General features: G+C 41.4%; 1 protein-coding gene across 1 annotated transcript in view; it reads left to right on the top strand.

Moving 5' to 3' along the window:
• The first annotated feature begins 707 nt into the window (after positions 1-707).
• The window catches only part of LOC116446613 (von Willebrand factor D and EGF domain-containing protein-like), a 170,525-nt gene continuing 151,868 nt past the window's right edge, over positions 708-19,364 (top strand). Inside the window, exon 1 of the mRNA XM_032114757.1 lies at positions 708-901. Coding sequence (XP_031970648.1) covers positions 805-901 — 97 coding nt within the window. The 5' untranslated portion in view covers positions 708-804. The remainder of the gene's footprint in view (positions 902-19,364) is intronic.

Raw genomic sequence — 19,364 nt, 5'->3', positions numbered from 1 at the left:
TCCAGGTCATATGCATCGAGATGCACCCCACCGAGTCTATCTCTGTGTCTCCCCCCAACATTGGGTATAACATTATAGGTTTTACTAATTAGCATATCTATCAAAGATTCCCCGATAAGAGGCTCAAGTGAGCCCCCCTCCCCAAGGAACCTTCCCCTGGATGGTTCTATCTTAGTTTACAGAATGTGTTCTGGAGAGGACCTTGGGGTCTGGGGCACACTGATCCCTGGCTACGAAGCCTCTAAGATGTTGAGTCTCTCAGCTTGACAAACAAGTCCAAGAATGTAGGCAAAAAGCACTGGGAATACAGAAGTTGTAAAAAAGGTATAACAGGGGTATAAAAGAAAAGGCAAAAATCTTCATTGCATCAGCCTGCCTCAAAGCCCTGAGGAGCAGGCATGTTTGCACCCCTAATTCCTGTGGGATCACCTCCCACCAGCAGGGCACAGGCTGTCCTGGCGCTCGGTGTGCGCGGCCGTGGCACCGGGCGTGCAAATCCCGCAGCTGCGGCTGCAGCAGCTGCAGGGACACGTGTGCTCTGTGTGTGTGTGGGTGGGAGGGGGAGTGTGCTGTGTGTGTGGCTGGAGGGCTTCCCTCCTGGAAATTCTGGGATTAATGATACATTAAGCCCTCTCCAAGAGAGTGGACTGAAAAGAACGAAAGAAAGGGTAAAAAAAAAAAAAAAAAAAAAAAAAATAATTGAAACAGGCAGGCGGGCTGATGGCTTTTCCTGCAAAGTTTAGGACTTCAAAAGCTAACTTGTAAGCAACTGCAGATGCATGGATAAAAGCTGTCTTGGACACTATGCAGCAGCCCTTTCCTTTCCATCAGCATCTCCAACTTGTTGCCTACCTCTGTTGGATTCCCTTGCTGGCCATTAGCACTGAGTCAGCGACATTAGGTAAGGATTTTGTGCTTTTTAATTACATGATGGTCGTTTGGGGGATAGAGTTCATGTGTATTTGAAACTGAGATGATCTTGTTTACGTTTACTTTTGAATGTGGGTTAGAGTGACAGAGGGCTATTATTAGAGAGTCTCCAAAGTAGGATGGAAGTAAGGTTAAAATAAACAACTAAAGTAATGAAGAAGGTCACAGTGAAAGCCAAGCACACAGCACATGACGTATATTGATCATTACAAGACATTCCCTCTCCTTTGTTACTTATTTTTTAATAAAAACCTGTGAAAATTCTTACTTCCTACTAGAAAAAAAAAAGTCAAATGATTTAAAGAATATACATAACATTTTCCCATAAATGGAATGTATGAAACGGACCATAAAAGAAAAAAAGGCTTTAAAATAACATTCTATTCCTCTAGGAAAGAATTATACACACCATATATCAGAGAAACATTGTAGATTAGTTAATTACACATATAATAATCATACACAGCTATAAAGCCTCTGGCAATAAAAAGTTCTTGAGTAATTTCTCCGCTACTGTACACATTAAATGTAAGTCTTGTTTCACTGTAGCAGAGAGTTCGAAGGGGGCATAGATTTTACATATGTGGCTTGTTTATACAGCTTTATTAATTGAACACAGGAATACATTGAAAAGCATGTGAGACATTATTCAACTAGTGAAAAATGAGTTAATAAAAGAAACTGAGAAAAGCAGCCTGACAAGAGTGTAGTGCTGAGAGTAATTATGGATTCAGTTTCGGCAAACTCTGCAGAGGCACTCCCCTTTAAAGGAAATGAGCTGTAATATTTTACAAAATTTAATCCTGGTAGAGTTCCAACTGGTCTTGACAGTGACTGTCAGCCACCACTCATTAGCTCTATGAAGATAAAACAATTTAGAGCCCTCTTCACTTGAATATCAAAGGGTCACCCAGAAAGTTTTGCAGGACTAACCACAAAGAAAATGACCTTATCGCCTTTATCTTCAAACAATGCCTTTAATTTCTGAAACCTTTTGAAGGGTTGCCAGTTTTATGGAGTGTAGCAGCTACTTATCTGATAGAACAAGCTTTTCATCAGGGGGAAACGACCTTTTAACTTCTAGTAACTGAGTAACTGTATTTGCCACTGTATTTTTCTTACTGAAGGTAATATGTATAGACATACTTATTAAACTGGGAACACAAAACAAGAATTAAGTATTGTGCTGTCTCTTAGGTGATGCAGAAGGATTCATAAGGGTTGTTGTGGGGTTTTTTCGTAGAGTGAACTTGAAGTAAATGAAACTGCTCAAAAAAGTTAACATTCTGACAGATTGTGTTGTGACATTACAAGGATCCTAACAGAACCATATGCTGTTTACTTTTGTACTCTAACAAACCTACTAATCCCATAAGAATTTAATGGTGAATAAGGAAGATCTGACCAAAGAGCTCTTCGCAGATCCCTTGTTAAAAGAGAGAAGATGAAAAAGCCCTTTGAAGAACAAGGAAGAACTTTATCATCTTCTGCAGTCTTATTTTAGGTAATGAAGCTCCCAGTGACTGAGGGAATTCTCAATATTTGGGGTTTTTACATCATTTCCCGTGACTGAGAAACACAAAAGGGTTACCAACAATACCCATAGCCTCTCTCTGGTACCAGACTAAGTAAAGTATCAGGGACAAAAGCAACTCAGTGAATCACGGATGTGGGAGGGCTGACACAACACAGAGCCTGTCAGACTTTTCTCAGATGAAATTCTGTAAATAAGTCAATCAAAAGGAAAAAGACAATAGATTTTTTACAGAGGTATTTTAAAGAAAAACATTTACCTTTAAATAGATAACATCACCAGCGAGATGGAATTTTTTCCCATCCCCTCTGGAATCTTTCATAATGTACAACTGAGAAAGTTTTTAATTTGGATATGAGTTTGCTGCAAAGGCACCCTTGAAGCTCACGAAATCCACTGGGGTTTCACTGCAAGGTGTTACATATGTAGTAAACTCAGATACAGTTGTTTGCAAATTCACTCCTGTGGGTTTCCCTCAACTCTGAAACACATAAGGAAAAATTTGAGCATATCCAGAGGCGAGGAAAGAGAAGAGAGAGGATGGTGTCAGGGGAAGGTGAGGCGCCTACAGCCAGCGTGGAAAGATGGTGTGTTTTCCAACAACCCAAGGGGTCTAATTTGATTTCAGAAGTGGAAATAATCTACCATGGCAAAAATCACTCAGTATGTCTTGCAATTATATGAGCCCTGGCCTTGCTTTCCACAGAAGAATGAAATGAAAATCAGAGTATCTAATTTGCTTTGTGTTCTAACCACAAGCAACCCATGATCTCACTGTGAGCTTCTGCTGTAAAACCCAAGTGCTCTGGACTGTCCATGCTGCAAGCAAAAATCTGCTGGAGTTGAGAAAACATTTCCCCATGAGTATTTCAAAAGGAATTACTCAAACTGTTCAGGACTTTTCCCATTTGCTTGAAGTATCTGCCACAGATGACAAACTCTCCCATCCCTTGGTCAGACCTCAAACATTCCACACAGATCCCCAGCAACCCCTGGAGCCCCAGGGCTTCTTCCACCCTCAGAGCCCCAAGCAAAGAGGGCTGTGACCACCCCAGGGAATCCCCAGGATGTGAAATCCCAGGCCTGGAAACAGCTTACAGGGATCAAGCTCTCAGGCCATGAGTGGGTTTGGTCAGACCATTCCCATACCTTTGGAAATAACCCTGGGATTAATCTGGCTCCATGGCTTTGCTCTGTGGAAAGCACAACAGGCATTTACAAACAAACAATAACCCACCGAATGCTTTCCTATGGAAGTAGAGCCAAGGCTCCTGGCCATGACAAAGAAACAGTGACAACTCCTAAAGGGAGAGGAACAACCTTTACAGTGTGTTTCTCTCCCAGCATTATTTTTAATCATCAAAAGTCATTTACAGGCTAATATTTTATTTCCCTCGTATTAAATTTTGTCAATATCAAGTACCCCTATAGCCTCACTGTCTGGAATTATCACAGAATCACAGAAGACTTTGGGTTGGAAGGGACTTTAAAGATTTCCTAGTTCCACCTCCCCTGCTACAGGCAGGGATGCCACCCACCAGACCAGACCACTGGCCCAAATTAAGCCAGTTTGTATTTTTTAAACTAAGATTGAAATCTGAATTTATCTGATTTTGTGCTGTCAAAGGGAAGCAGGCTCTGTACAATGATTTCTGCTTGCTGATAACTTTTTTGTTCCACTCCTTTTTACTGGAAAGACAAAGGCTGTGCCACTTCAGGGAAAGCTCATTCATAAGGAAGGCAAAATCAGGCACTGTTGCAGTCCAGGGGTGAGGGAACCTCTTTCACCTTAGTTTTTGACTCCCCTGACCTGTACTGATATGTCACTATTGGATTTTAGGACTTCGAAATTTTCAGGGAAATAATTTTTTGCTCATGTATTTACCTTTTAATCTTCTGATGAAAATTACTGATTGTTTTCAAACTTATACAGGCTTAAAGATATGTTTGGTGTGAGAGGGCTGCCTTTCAGCTGCATCTCCCAAGGATTTGCCTATTTCCCACTGACCTGCCAAACGTGTAAGCTGTTTAAACCCCTTAACAGCTATTTACTACTCTGCACTGTGCTAAAATCGAGAATCAATTTATTAGACACTGCTCATAACAGTATAGGACATTCACAGCCAAAATGTTTCCTTTAATGGTCCAGTTCCTCAAAGTTATTTTGTCTCCGAATGCCAAATCTGAAGAAGTATTGTGCACATCCAACTTCCCTGGCAATCGATAGGAACCGTGAGGAGTCGAGACAAATCAGTGTTTGCTCCTAAACTGACAAGACAGATCACTGCAGAGAGGGAGCATCATCACTCTGCCTTACAGATGGGATGGGGACGTGAAGTGGCTCAAGGTCATGAGGAAAATCCTTTGGTGAGGCTCAGATCTGTACTGAGGCCTCAGGAGTCACAACACAGCCCCATTAGCTCTGGCACGGCTCAGAACTGGCACAAAAACCAATATAGTAAATTGGGGTGCAATAAAAATGCTCAGCCTCTCACCATCTTCCCTGTAAACCCTGAAGTCAAATGGCCACACACAAACTCAAGGTGTTTCTGTACACAAAGTATTTCTGGTAGGTTTTAGACTGCTTAACGTGTTTTAGGTGGCCAGTACTTGAAATTCCCCCAAATTCCCTTTGTTTTCAATGAGAAATGATCCATTTACCTCCCAGAATGCTACAGGTACTTTATCATACAAATATAGTAGAAGAATAGAAGGAAAAGTCAACCCTGAATTAGCTTCATTAGAGACAGGATTTCTTTTCCAATTGTTCCTACCTCATCCTAGACCACTTCTGTAGCCTAAGAAGATAATTCTGGCTTTGGAAATGGCTCTTTCCTTCCAATACATATCCTCTCCTTTCTTTGTGCCACAGGCTTGCTGCCTCAAAAGGCTGGGAGTATTGTGGAAGTACCATTTTGTTGATTTTTCACTGGGTTTGTACTGCACCTCTTTGAATTGTTTCCTGGCAGAAGTCCTGGCTGCCTTGAGGTTACTGATTTTGTCAAAAAATTTGTTTTCCTGGAAGATTTGTACTGACTTTTTTGCTACTTTCTTCCTGGATGAAGTGTCTTGGTACCTAACAGAGGGAAGTTTAGTGTTGGACATTGCCAGTCCACTGCAGAAATGGATATTGTCTTTAACACGGTTTGCAGCGTGTTGCTTGTTTAATGATTTTGGAGTTTTCTTCAAAGTAGTATATTTTACCTTCAGTTATGACCTTTATTAATGTCACCGTGGCAGCTACATTACGTGTTTTGCCTCAGGAAGAGATTATTTATAGTGAAATCTGAAAATACAAGGATTAGACTGAAGAATATTTTTATCTGCCTTTGAAACAGCAATAAAACCATGTGTTAGTGCATGCAATTGTTTGTACAGCTTTTCTGGGAAGAGTTTTTTACGTTAAGCTCTTAGGAGATTTACTTAATGAGAGTATGTACTCATTTGCCTCTTTCTGACACATCTTATTTTGATTATTCCAATGTCTATTACTTTGATTGCTGTGTTCACACTGCATGGCATCCACAGGGAGCCGCGAGGGAATATTCTACATACTGAAAGGGAGAAAAAAAAATTGATTGCCTAATATAGCTGAGGGATTGTAGTAGTCTGCTCTGCTCCTTTTGCTGGTTTTATATTAATTCATCGATTGAGAATGAGTTTGCTTATTCCCCCAATTTTTTTTTTTTTCCACAAAGCAACTTCCAGGAGCTGGATAGCAAATTATCTACATACCACAATAATGTAATGCATCCCCTGTGGTAGCCGAAGTGTTTTACAACTCAACTGTCCCTTGGCAGCTTTGTGTGCTGACTGTTTCAGTAAATGCCCCCTCCTGCAGTATTTTCTAGTCATTTCAGTAGCTCCTGCCCTTCCCCCAAACTGGTGGATACCCCAACTTTTCCTCCTCCTCATGCTAATAAGAAGAGGCATAACATCCCCCCCAGCCTCCCTTTCTCTCCATTTTTTAAATGGCTGATCAATTTATGTTCAATTTGTCTCAGAAAGCAAAAGTCTCTGGAAAAAAAAGTAAATCTAGAGATGATACAAAGACAAGAGGGTTCTCAGAAGTTCCTGAATAGCTCTCTAATGAGTTTAATGGTAAATATGAAAAATGACTCGGGATCTGAACCAGATAATTCCTTTACAGAAAGGAGCCTGTCTTATGTCAACATTTTCTTCCTTCTCATCTCCATTTGAAATTGTATTTTGCTGATGTTTGACCATCATGCAAACTTTTCATGGAATTTTATCTCACTGATTTCCTACCAGTCTATATGAAGAGAAAAGGAAGGTAAAATTCAGTCAGTGGCTTATTTAACATCTAACCTCATGCTTTGTTACTCATAACTTAATAATTAAAAATTTCTTTAGAATTAGCATTATTAGACTTCCCTGTATCCATTAGATGTGTTATTTGTTGATCTGGTCCAGGTACCGGCACAGACCAATTCACAAACTTGTTTCAGAGATTACTTTAATCTTCTTTGTCCCTTTCCTCCAACTATTTACTTTGTAATCAACCATGGGCTTGCTATAAAACTAGTTGTGTGTGACTCAGCCTCCCTCAACAACACAGCACAGATACTTAGATTCACTCAGGCTGCCTTATCATCAGCTCTGTTATTTTCTTAATGGACTAGAGGAAAAAAAAAATATAAAAATTCACAGAGCTATTTGATCTGTTTTTCTATTAGATGTTAAGATTAAAGCCAGAAAAAAAAATACATAAGCAGGGTGAAATCTAATTAATTACTTAATTTTCTTTTGCAAGAAATCCAAGGAAAATGAGGAAGAGGCTATTCCCTACCCCGCTGTACCTGCAACTCACGCTTCAAATGCTAAAGTACATGGACATTTGATTTTCTGAATGTGTATAAAGCAGAATAAAGGTCAAAGAAATCTATCCTTTTCCCTTAGCTAGCCCAGAACCACCCCAGAAGTTTTTTCCTCCAACAGAGCCTTGTGAGTGCCAGTGGATTCAGACACCCACACCCCATTAATTTTCTGAAGCATTTGGGCTTCTTTTTTCCTATAATATCCTTTTAAAATCTCACTCATAATTGTTTAATATTAAGATCCTCCAGTTTCAGATAATTTTCAGTCTTTTGCCAGGTTTGGTTGTTTCAATTGATCATCCAACAGAAATGTGAAAGCAGATCGCAGCATTCCCCGTCTGGAGCAAAGATGCATTTGGTTCATCCTCCCCTCCTGGGGTGCAGGTCCTGTTCAGGGACAGGACCTGCCCTGTCACCACCTGTGGGTTCAACATCTGCCCAGACAGAGCAGACAGGACTCGTTTGTGCCCCTCAGTACATCCCTCCCTGCACAGCACCAGCACGGTCCTGCCCTCTCACACACCTCAGAGGAAGGCAGCTTTGGTGCTCCTTTAAGGGGTCACAGCCAAAGACCACAAGCATGTGGAAGTTCAAGACTGAGGACAGCCTTGAATGTGCAGGGATGAGGTTTCACTGAATCCCTGTCCCTGGTGTGTGCTTGTGTGAGGGCATTAGGCTCAAAGGTACTGATGTACCACAAGACAGCTGGATTGGGGTTGCAGACGATCCCAGCACAACCCATACATCTCCCAGAGGAATTTTACAACTCTTATCTCCTCTGGACATGATTGCTGCCTTGCAGTACAAACAGCTCTGACATAAATGATAAATCTACTACCCACCCCCGCCCCTCTCTGCTTCTTCACATCTCCCCAATAACTGATATCTTCATCATGAAAATCCCCCACAGTTATTCCTGCTGCTTCCTAATGTCTGTTATCCACTAAGATTTCTTGTTCTGTTTGCTATTACCTCTACTCTGCATGGGTGTGGAGACACTTCCTCTCTCTAATACACCTCTGACAATGCTATTCATCTGCTGTTTCCAAACAACTTCATCTTCTGGCTTAGATCTGAGCTTGCAGCTTTCTTCCTGAGAATACCAAGCCACCCCCATTAGGTGCTGGAAGGATGTGAGGGGACCTAGAGACCTGTTCTTGGCCAGCCCCACACTGCTCCCAAGGGCCCTGGCACAGAAACACTCACAAGGGGAAAAATCTGTGCTGAAAGAAGGCAGAAGCTTCTTCACCATGGAGAAAAAATGGTGGCAGAGACCCTAAATACCTGTGTCCATGATGATTAGTTGGAAAACAAGCAGTTCTGGAAACAGAAAATCTGGGGTTTGTAGTAGCATCAGGTTTTATTTTTTTTAAGACCCTTAGCAGACAACTTTATGTTGTTTTCATTGGGGATAAATTGAGTATAAAACTAAAACACTGCAATCCCTAAAAAGGTGGCACAGGAGGCCACGTGGGGACCTAAGCACAGGAAACAACACTTTGGCCCCCACAGTTATCCCTGCTTCATGTGATTATCACAGCAATCAGTGCTGCAGAAATGCTGTGAGAAAAATTAGGGTCACAAAAATACACCTCACAAATCCACCCATTAAGGGGGGGGTTTGCCTCTGAATTCCATCACCTCTGTTGTAGCCCAACTCCTCCCTCTGATTATCTGCATAACACCTTACAGGTTATCTGACTTCCCAGAGATATCCTGCTCCAGCTTGAGTAACTGCTGTTGGTCCACACAGACAGGCTCTCTTCTGTGGGACTGCTTTAACAACTGCAAACATTTAAAAATTTACTTTTCCACTGAGATATAACCAGGAAAAGCCCAAAGTGTTAACTGATAGTCTGATATTTTGTTAATCACTACTGACAGGAAAGATGCTGTGGTTTAGGATACAGGAACTGGATCAATCTCTTCTGTCACAGACAGGTGCCCTCAGAACTGCTCCATCGATTATGCCAGAGAGAATATCTTATCTGAACAGCTTCACTTTCCATTAGTAACTAAATACATCTTGAAATAAGGGCTTTGGTGTACCCATGTGCTCAGTAGAGGTATAAATACCTGTGATGGACAGCAGCTTCAGTCATCCTATGGCATAATGCAGAGATGCTATTTACAAAAAACAATAATAAAGCAATTCCAGTACAGTTAGATGAGTAGGTAGACTAACCATCAATTGATCAATACACATTATTTTGATCAAAACCTTATGCCCAAGTGCATGAGCCTCCAAATTCCTCCCTTCCTAACACAAAACCTGTACAACAAAGGAATTTGCATTCAAATTTCTAGGAAAAGTTTCATTAACAGCTTATAAAATAAACAACACTCAAAATTCCTGACCAGCTCCAACCAAAGCATACTTTTTTTTTTTTTTAGAAGAATGAAGAAGCTGAATAAAAGTTGCAATAAATTTCAATATTAGTAATGATACTTGTGAGTCCCCAGCAATGCAGAAAAGAGCGATTTATGTTCATTTGTGCTTGGGAAGCAATGCTTTAACACACCAATTTTCAACTGGTGTTTTTTTTAATCAAAGGTCCTTTTCTGCCAAAAGAAAGCCATGGAGTGCCCTGCATCCCTTGTTGTTTAATGCTTAAGGGAAGGCATAAAGCAACTAGATATTTTGCATAAAGAAAAAAGGATAAAGTGAACTTAATTTCTGCTTTACAAAGTGCATCATTTTGCTAAAGGCACAGGACTCCTCAATTTGGGAGGATCTGGAAGGGCCCTGGAGCTGAGGCAGCAGGGCACACAGCAGACAGGGATATATTGGAGTAAACTCTGTGTGAAGGGCTGGGGGCTGCTGGGTTATTTGTTACATGAACTGAATTCTGACATCTTTAGAGCCCTCATAACTGAAATAATATTTCAGCCTATCAGATATGCTTGGGAACACCCATTCTCTAATATCAGAGGCTCTGAGCAAGGGCAATCTATTCCCTGCATCCAGAGCAGGCAGCTGTGGATTACAGAGGCTGTTCTTGATCTTGCTCTGTATTCATATCCAATAACTTCTTCAAGGCCACGAGCTTATTCCTGCTCTTTAAAGCCACCTTAATTTCCTAAAGTGTTGCCTAGCACTAAAGTGCTCTGTTAAGCTGCTGCCATGTTTTTCCATTCTGGTAGAAATTATTGTTCTATATAGTTTGATTTTAAGAGTGCCTCCTGGCATCCATTTGGGGAAAAGGCACTACATAAAAGCAAAATCAATACAAGGGACAGTTATATTTCCTGAGCTTTTTCATTAGCTATAAAATATACACATTCAAGGAGGGAGGAGGAAAGAATGTCATTTCTACCCAAACTGAAGGAGGACAAGACAAAGCATGGGAGAACTTGCATAAATGTTCATTGATGGGAGCACAGACCTTTGCTGGGCAGAGGCAGATCTCTGCTCTCACTACATCCAAACACGCCTCCAGACACTGGCCTCTCCTGTGACAGGCATCAAGCCACTGGAAAAATGCAGAAATAGATGTATTTTGAAAAGTGATGGATCTCTTGACTTGTTCTCAGTTTTTACAAAAGCCAAACTGACCACTGGCTGAATATTCACAGGTAAACTTTGTTCAGCACTAAGAATTTGGCTTAGCACTATTTTATTGTTCTTTTCTTCATTCTTTCTCAAATCCCCACTGATCTCTACCCATGTTATCTTTGCTTTTTTTTTCCCCAAAATATACCAAATATTCTTCTTTCTACCTGAGCAGACTGTCCTTGGATAAAGTCCTCATCACCTCATGAGATCTGTTTTCTAAGATTTGCAAGCAAAGAGCTGGAAAAAATTCTGAAAAGATGTAATCTGTATTTCTACAATTTTGAACTTAAAGATATTGCAGTAAGTTTTTATCAGAACCAAATCATTGCTGCTTTGTTAAAGCCCAGCTGTAAAATTAAAATTCAGACTACTAAATTAGCCAGTGTTCTGACACAGGTTACCAAACCAGAAAGGCAAACATCTTCTTTTAGCCTGGAGTAAAATTTCAAATCACAGTATCTATTCAGTATCAGCATGCAATTATGGGAGGGAGGAATTGCACACAAGCTTCTTTTTTCCCCCCTCTGTTTTAATACAGGCCTTCTATAATGGCATTTTCATTAGCAGGAAATACCTGTTGACTGTAGAAAAATAATTTGTCTTGCTTTTTGAAAACTAAATTACCCTCTCTAAAAGATTAATTGAGAAATACTGTATAAATTCATAAGCATTCCAGGTTAAATAACAAAGTTTCCCTTCTTTCTGGTGACCCCTAGTGATGCATTTTGTGAGAGAGTTCAAGAGTAAACACAACAAGTTATTTATTCCTGAAACACAGATAAGGCATCTGGGAGATTTTATCCGTGTGATTTTGCCACTAGCCCATAATTCAGGGAACTGGAAAATAAAGGCCCAGAAAACTTATCAGTGTGTGAGTGTTGATTTGAAACCCAAGAGAAGCTGTGGAGGAACGTGAGCTGGCAGTAACAGACAGCATTTGTAGGACAGCCACTGCCTAAAACCAGTCTCTTGGGTTTAAGATACCATTTACATGACACGCTTATGTCATCAAGAAGCTTTAAACATCTCTCCCCATGTTTGTCTTTTTTTCTCAGTTTTGTTCTTTAAAGAAACTCCCATCCTGTTATGGCTGCTCTCAGGGCTCTCAGTGAGGTAAGATAGTGAAGCAAAAAAGAATTGGGCTGCAAAACCGGGGGGAAAAAAGCAGAATTTCATTTTTATTATCAAAGATATCTGATACAGAGATCAAAACTTGTTTCAAGCCCCTTTCATGAGGGCGCATCAGAAGGATGCCTCTCTCCCTGTTTGCCCGACCATTCTATTCCATGTCTGCGAGGCAGAGCTGGCTGAACATGTAAATCCAGCATGAGAGAGAGCTCCTTGCTGTGCACACGCTGCTGCATTCCAGGGAAGGGCTGGATGAGAGAGCAGGAGCCTCCAGCCAGCTCTGCCCTGCTCCTGCACTCTCACTCTGTGGCCCATACAAATAAGAGACATTCCTATGCCCGAGTCATTCTGCTTCAGCCGAGGATTGTAAGGGCAGCTTCAGCAAGAGGTTTTGGTGCTGTTGCGCTTCCTATCCCTGTCCAAGGACTCTGCTTCCTTCCTGCCCTGCCCAGAGCCTGCCTCATCCCACCTACTCAGCTTCTGTTCATTCTCCAGCTCCTGCTCAGTCTTTTCCTTGGAGATTTTGTCTCTCCCAGAACCCTTGTTCCAGGGGAAAGGGGTAGGAAAGCACTTCTTGCTTCATCTCTAATGACAACAAGATAGAACTTTACATTTTTAGCAGTTCTTTTGCATGTCTCAGCACCCTGCTCAAACAACTGAGTCTTGGTTTGATACCAGATGAAAATGGAAGAGTGTGGCTAATTTCAAACTCCTGTTACGACCCCTGCAATACCACGTTAAATTCAAGGCTGTTGGTCCTGTCCAGCTCCGCTGATTTTCACTGGGAACAGAACAGCCATACAGTGAGCAGAGTTTGGCTCATTTTTGCATTGTAACAGCTGTCCTCAAACTCATTTTCATTAAAAAACATTGAGACCAGCCTTACATGTCACAGATTCCCCTTTGCATAGTTTTACATTTTTTCTCCTAAATCAAACTATTGAAAAAATAACATTCATCATCTTAATATTTGTATTACTAATGCAAAGGAAGGCAAGAAAATTTCCCTTCTGTTTTTATAGCGGAAAATTTATTGCAGCTTGCCAGGATCTGGAGTGATTAAGTCATTTTAAAGACATTTCTGTCTTCTGAAGTTTTATATTTGGTTAAAGAACACGTTTTGATTTTGTATGTGACAATATTTCTTCACTGTAATACAAATATTGCTGTCCTTCCCCAATGGGTCACAATGAAGTCAATAAAATATGCACAGAAGAAATGCAAGCAGCATTTGGCTCAATATAATGTAAGCACCTAAAAAAAAGTACTTTTTATCATCATAAGTCTCTCCTGGTTTTTTATAGTTTTCAGTGAGCAAAACAATCCATCATACTTGAACTTCATCCACATTCCTGGAGCCAACATTTAGTAAAAGTCAATTTTTAATTATGATATTTTTATAAAACTCACAATTTATTTCCTGGTTTTATAAAACACTTTAAACACCAAGTCATCAATATAAATTATGTAAATCTCGAGGGACCCCAAATTCATTAATCTGGCTAGATTTCACAGCAAAGCAGAATACAGCACAATAGCCTGGCTCTCCCTCCCATACCCCAGAGCAGCAAAGATGGGTATAGCAGCAAGGCACAGTGGGAAATCCCCATTTTGCTTTACAGCAGTGGGATTTTTAACCTTTTAAACAAAATGCCCATTATGCTTAGAATACCTGCTGCACTCTCACATTTGGGGCCAAAGGAAAATGGGTCTTTTAACTGTGAAAGGAGAACAAAGGTTCCCATCTACAGTATTGCACAAAGAGCGATGAACCCCTACTGCAACATACTGAGCTTTACAGTCAGCCTGTCCATGACCCTGTGGCTATCCCATTCCTACAGAAAACCACAGCCAATCCTGCTGGCAGCAGAAGGAAATCTGCCCAGGAGCAGCAGAGGCCCTTTGGGAGCAGTGGCCCCGTGCTGCTTTCCAGCCTGACTTTCTGCTTTGAGGGGAAACCAAAAAAAAGTCTCTCGTGCCAAGCCCCTTCCCCATGGCCTTTCACTGCTACGGCCCAAAGGCTGCAGAGCTGCTGGAATGGTCTTTGCCCAACCTGTGTGAAGCACAAACTCTCCTTTCTCCTTCCCATCTCTCGTTGCTGCTCCTTTCTCAGGGTCCCCCCAGCCAGGGACTCCAGCACTCTGATCTCTCCACACCCAGCACCTGCTCCTCTCAGTTAAGCCAGCTTGTCTGTGCCTCCTTTAAAACCTTTTTTTTTTTGTTTTCCAGTTGTTCTCCCTTTTGGTGGCTACCTCAGTCCTTCCCAGCTGCTATCTCTTTAGGCACAGCTGTGCTGGCTCCATCCCCATCTGCTGGTAGCAGCCTTCCCTTCCCTTCCTTTGTGTACCTGGACATCACCCATCACTCCATCCTTCTAGAGCTGATGCTGTTAAAGCAGCATTGAACGATGGAAAGGATAAGAACACAGCACAGGAATGAATAAGGATTATTTTTGCTCGGGCACAGGAGAGAGAATCACAGGATTTAGCCTGTATTCTTTAATAAAAAGAGTGTTTTGTGTGTCTCTATTTTTTTTTTTCTTTTAAAAGTAGGATGTGGTTATTGTCTGGGGCTCAGCCTAGAGGAACTAACATCACCCACATTCCTGTAGACCAAAGGGAAGAGGAACTTTTAGAAGGCAGAGCATCCTGGATGTTAGGCCTTTCCAGCTTCTCTTGCTTTCAGTGCCTTTTCTTTCACTGTGTGAAAGTCTGTGCTGGAGACCAGCAGGTGAGAAGGAGCAACTGCAGCATCTGAGGATGCTTGTTAAAATGTAGCTGTAGAGTAGAGCATGAAAAAAAAAATAAATCCAATGGCTTTTTTACCTTTCCTAGGGGACAATTCCCACACACTCCATTCTTTTTTCAGCACTTGAAACAGCTTCTCTTCCTGTTTACAGAGTAAGATATACAGTCTGTGCTTCAGTTCATATCTTCTGAGCTTCAGATGCTCTTCTCCATATTAAAACATCTCACAGGCAAATGCATATCCTTATTTATACTTCTTATATTAACCCAGTTACGTGGTGGCCATAAAATTCCATAATAAGAAATAAGAGTTCTCATTGCGCATTCACAAAGCCCTCCAAAGAACAGAGGAAGAACAGGCCATAAGTCTCATAAATCCAACTTAATTTATTCATAGTAAGAGTGTAAAAATCGTATCTTTTTATATTCCAGGATATTTATGATAAAATGGCGAATGTATAAACCTCCCCCAACAACAGTAATTCAATAATTGATGATAAAATAAAAAAATAGATAACAGGTTTCAAGATTCTTGCATCAGAAGAGTGAAATATTGTAAACAGTAACATGGCTGGTAGGCGTTCAACCAAATCTGCCGTGGGTGAAGGCGAGAATATAATTTCAAAACTTCCAGAGCCCTCTGATCCCCTGATCCAGGATCTTCTGCTTCACTGCTTCAGTGTCTGCAGTAATATGCAGACATTTTCCTTTCATCAAATATACCCAAGTAACCTAGGGAAGAGATTCTATGCATCATGCCCACTTTTGGTCTCCAGAAAGTCTTTCAGGCATTATATCCACAAGAGAAAAAGGGTGGTAGGAGAGACCTGTCTGCCCACTCAGTGTGGTTGGGGGCATCTCTTTTTTTTTTTTTTTTTTTGGCCTCCAACACAGAGGACTTGTTTTGGTCACACCCATGTTCTGAGAAGAGAGACAAAAGAGAGGGTTTGGCAAATGCCACCACACAGAGCTCCCTCAGTGACATGATAAAAGCACCTCCTGAACCAACCATGCCATGGCTCTTGCTCAGTCCAAGTCCCTTGCAATAGAGGCAAGGGACAAATCCATCTTGGAAAAAAGATATTTTGCTCCAATCACCTGGATCTTTACCTTTCCAGAGGTACGAATTCCCTATTTTCCACCTCAAATATGTTCACAGATGTTGCACTTAAAGCAGATGTTTTCACAACATTCTCCCTTCAGCCCAGAGTTCCCCTCCCTGCTATGCACATATCAGCAACACAAAATGCATCCTCATTTTCCCTTTTGCTGGGCTAAGCAAATTAATTTCAACCTATACTTTAAAAGCAAGCTCTTCATTCTCCTGATTATCCTAATAGCCTTTCCCACTGCTTGTGCAAATCAGAACAAGCAGGCAGGGATCCAAATGAGCTCTGTACAGTGGCACTAATTCAACTGTTGCTCTACTGTATTTCCAGCACTGAAAGCAGCTTTTCACATCGAGGTGGAAACAGTCACCTTGTGATCAGATAGCATATCCTCCTTTTATTGACCCAATTCCATTGTTCATTCTCAGCCTTGCTAATGTACTGCTCTGCCCTGGAAGTGTTCAAGGCTCATTTGTATGTGAACAGGACTTTAAAGGGTTTTTGGAGATGATTCTAGATAACAGTGTATGAGACATGTGCCTGCTCAATTCAATGGTATTTGCTAGAGGAAGGAGGTAAATGAATGTGCAGCAACAAAGGAAATTCTGTGACTCAGCTAGAAAGGCAAAAAGCAGGAATCCAGTAAATATCAGCCTTTAAGGATAATAGCTTTCACTGTTCAGCTATTCTTCACAGGTTCCTTATCTAAAGCCTCTGTGGCACTCACTGAAGAGAGAAAATTCCGACCAGGGAGCCTCACAGGAGAAAGGGATGTACACTCTGGGCCCACTTTTCAACCACTTAACAATTATGAATGCTTTTTGTTGATCATTTAGATTAGAAATCCATCCAACAGGACTTTCCTACCTGGAAGGAAGGTTCTGATTTACAGTGTTTCTGCTTATAGAACCTATTTCTCCTGCTTAAGATTGTTCAAGTGTATGTCAAGGTCAATTTCCTGTCAGGGGCCAACAATGCAAAATTCGTGCTTGCGTGATTTTGTGTGATTATGAAATCCTCTTGCTGCTCTCAGAAACCGCAGCACGAGCAATCATTCCTGCTTTGTTCTTCCCCATTTAAGTTGCTGTGAAACACTCCACAAAACGTAAATGCAAATGAAATGCAGCTCCTCCCGCTTCCTGCCAGACAGCAGCTTACAAAACTGATGGGGAATCTCTTCACAGCTCTGCTTTATTTTAGTCTTCACCCCCGCCCCACAGGCATCCTGGTGAGTCTGTCTTTCTCTGGGAAAGGTAAGATACCCTGCCTGCCTTGTTAAAAGTCAGCTTAGGGAGCGACACAGGGCACCACCAAAGCCTGTGTAGTTTGCCTGCCTCCACCTCCCAGAAGTACACACCATCTACACATCCAGGAGGGACCAATCCTCCCCTTTTCTTCATAGTCACAGAGGGGGTTTATGACAGCAGGAGGTGCTACCTGGGGCTTGAAGCAGCAGGACGACAACCTCATAGCCTGGATAGCCTCGGAGGCCACCACAGTCTCTTGTCTCTTGCTGTGTACAAAAGCCAGCAAAGTCAGACAAAATATAGACATGTTGAAATAAAAACACTTTTTCCTAGAGTGAATTAGATAGTAATTTTATCCAAGACCTGTAGGAGAAGATTACTTATTGCTGTCTGGTGTCTGCAGAGAGCAACAGTTTCATCTTAATGATGCTCTGGCATTCACACTTCAGTCCTCAGCAAGCACTCACAATTAACATAAAAAGGGTGCTACTTATGCATTAGTTTCTGTATTTGACTTGAAGAAGCAGATGAATAAAGCTAAATAAATGTGAACTGCTAGACCATGGGACTTAATATGGTTTTGGAAACAGGAGATGGAAGTTTTAATTGCAGACAGAAAGATTTTGAGATCATTGAGATCGCTTCCATCTGACACTAATGGCTGTGGTTTCCCAAATCAAACCCCAGAATTTACAGCCAGGCTCAGCACCCACTTTGCTTAGATCCTTTTATACAAGCAGTAATGACCACTAATGAAACAGCCAAAAGCCCAGGTGGCTCTCCCACAAATTTACATTTCAGAGCCTCGAGACCTGATCCTGCAGCTGCCAGCTTCACCCTGGGAAAACCATTAGCAGCTGGCTTCACATCTAGAAAAAGAAAATGAAATATGTTGCATTTTCACAGCCATCAATCAGCAGACGCAGTGCCAGGAAAGCTTCATAATGATGTAGATATCACCAATTGACTTTGCAAAAAAAAAAAAAAAAAAAAGTACTTTTCAGGGGGAAAGCGTATGCAAAAAACCACAACAGATGATCTCAGCGTACACTTGTGTGTGTGGTGTGATCCCTTTTGTTTTTAGACAGGAGAGGATTGAGGTCAGAAAGCACCTCCCTTGCCAGAGGGACAGTGTTCACCTAAGGATGGCATCAGGAGGGCACATTTCGCTTCAGCCCTCAGCACCACCTCACTGGAGCCACGGCAGGGGGCTTGGCCCCAGCCCTACCTGATTAAATGAGCGTCTTTGCCCACCCTGCTGAGCTTTCTATTATTTTGTGGAGAAGAAAGTCCTGAGAGCAGAAGACCTTAAAATGAAAAAGAGCTGGAACTTTAGAGTTGCACAATGATGCAAGTAAGCTCAGAAATAAATAAAAAAATATTGATAAGTAAAATGTCACTTTTGGCATTCAATTGGGTTTTTTTCTTAATGTTCTGCAAAATGGCTGAAAATTATCAGCAGCATCACTGCTCCTAAGTGTTGTATTTCCAAATGTTTTTATGCTTTTACCCCTTTTTATTACCTTTACTGTTTTCCTGAGAGAGACACAGAAATGTCTGGCATAGCTCATGCTGTGAGCAATCCTTCTGTGAGAACTGAATGAAAACAGGCTGATAACAAGGGTGATTTCATTAAAAAGAGCTCAGCCCAGTGGCTGGTTACACGGGATGTTATTGAAATTATGCATGCAGAACTCCAGCACTGTCATATTGGTTTAGCTCATGTTCTCCATGGCACAGGAGAAAGTACCTTTGTCAGTTCAGTGGAGAAAGGTTGGAGATGATTGAGGTAAAACAGCAGGAGGAGACCAATGTGATTAAGTCACACAGGCAACTGCCCTTGTATAACACAGTAATGGAGGGGAAAGTAGAGGGCAAACTAAAATTAAGTCAAAAGGACACAGGAGACAGGCTACACGTATAGGACGTGGAGAGGATGTACACTGAGCTGATTTGTACAGCAGGCAGACTGCAAAATTTTCATGCCCTGTATTCAGATATCTCCTGTTAATATTGATGGGAACTCTGTACTAACTAGTGCTGGAATGGACAGTGTGTTTAGTGAACACACATGGAGAGAGGCATGTTTAATTAATTTTACAGTCGTGGGCAGAAATGTCAGATGACAGCATGTGAGTAAAATCCTCAGCATCCAGATTGGACAAGAGAAGAAAGAAAAAAAGGACAAGGAAAAACAAAAAGTATTTGAGAGAAAAGCAAGGTCAAGTCTGGACTCGCTCTGGTGATTGTTCACACCTCTTCAACAGAAAATAGG

The sequence above is a fragment of the Corvus moneduloides genome, chromosome 7, assembly GCF_009650955.1.
Source record: "Corvus moneduloides isolate bCorMon1 chromosome 7, bCorMon1.pri, whole genome shotgun sequence".
Classification (NCBI taxonomy): Eukaryota; Metazoa; Chordata; class Aves; order Passeriformes; family Corvidae; genus Corvus; species Corvus moneduloides.
The sequence above is the reverse complement of the archived record's forward strand: the minus strand, read 5'-3'. Positions and strand labels throughout refer to the sequence as shown.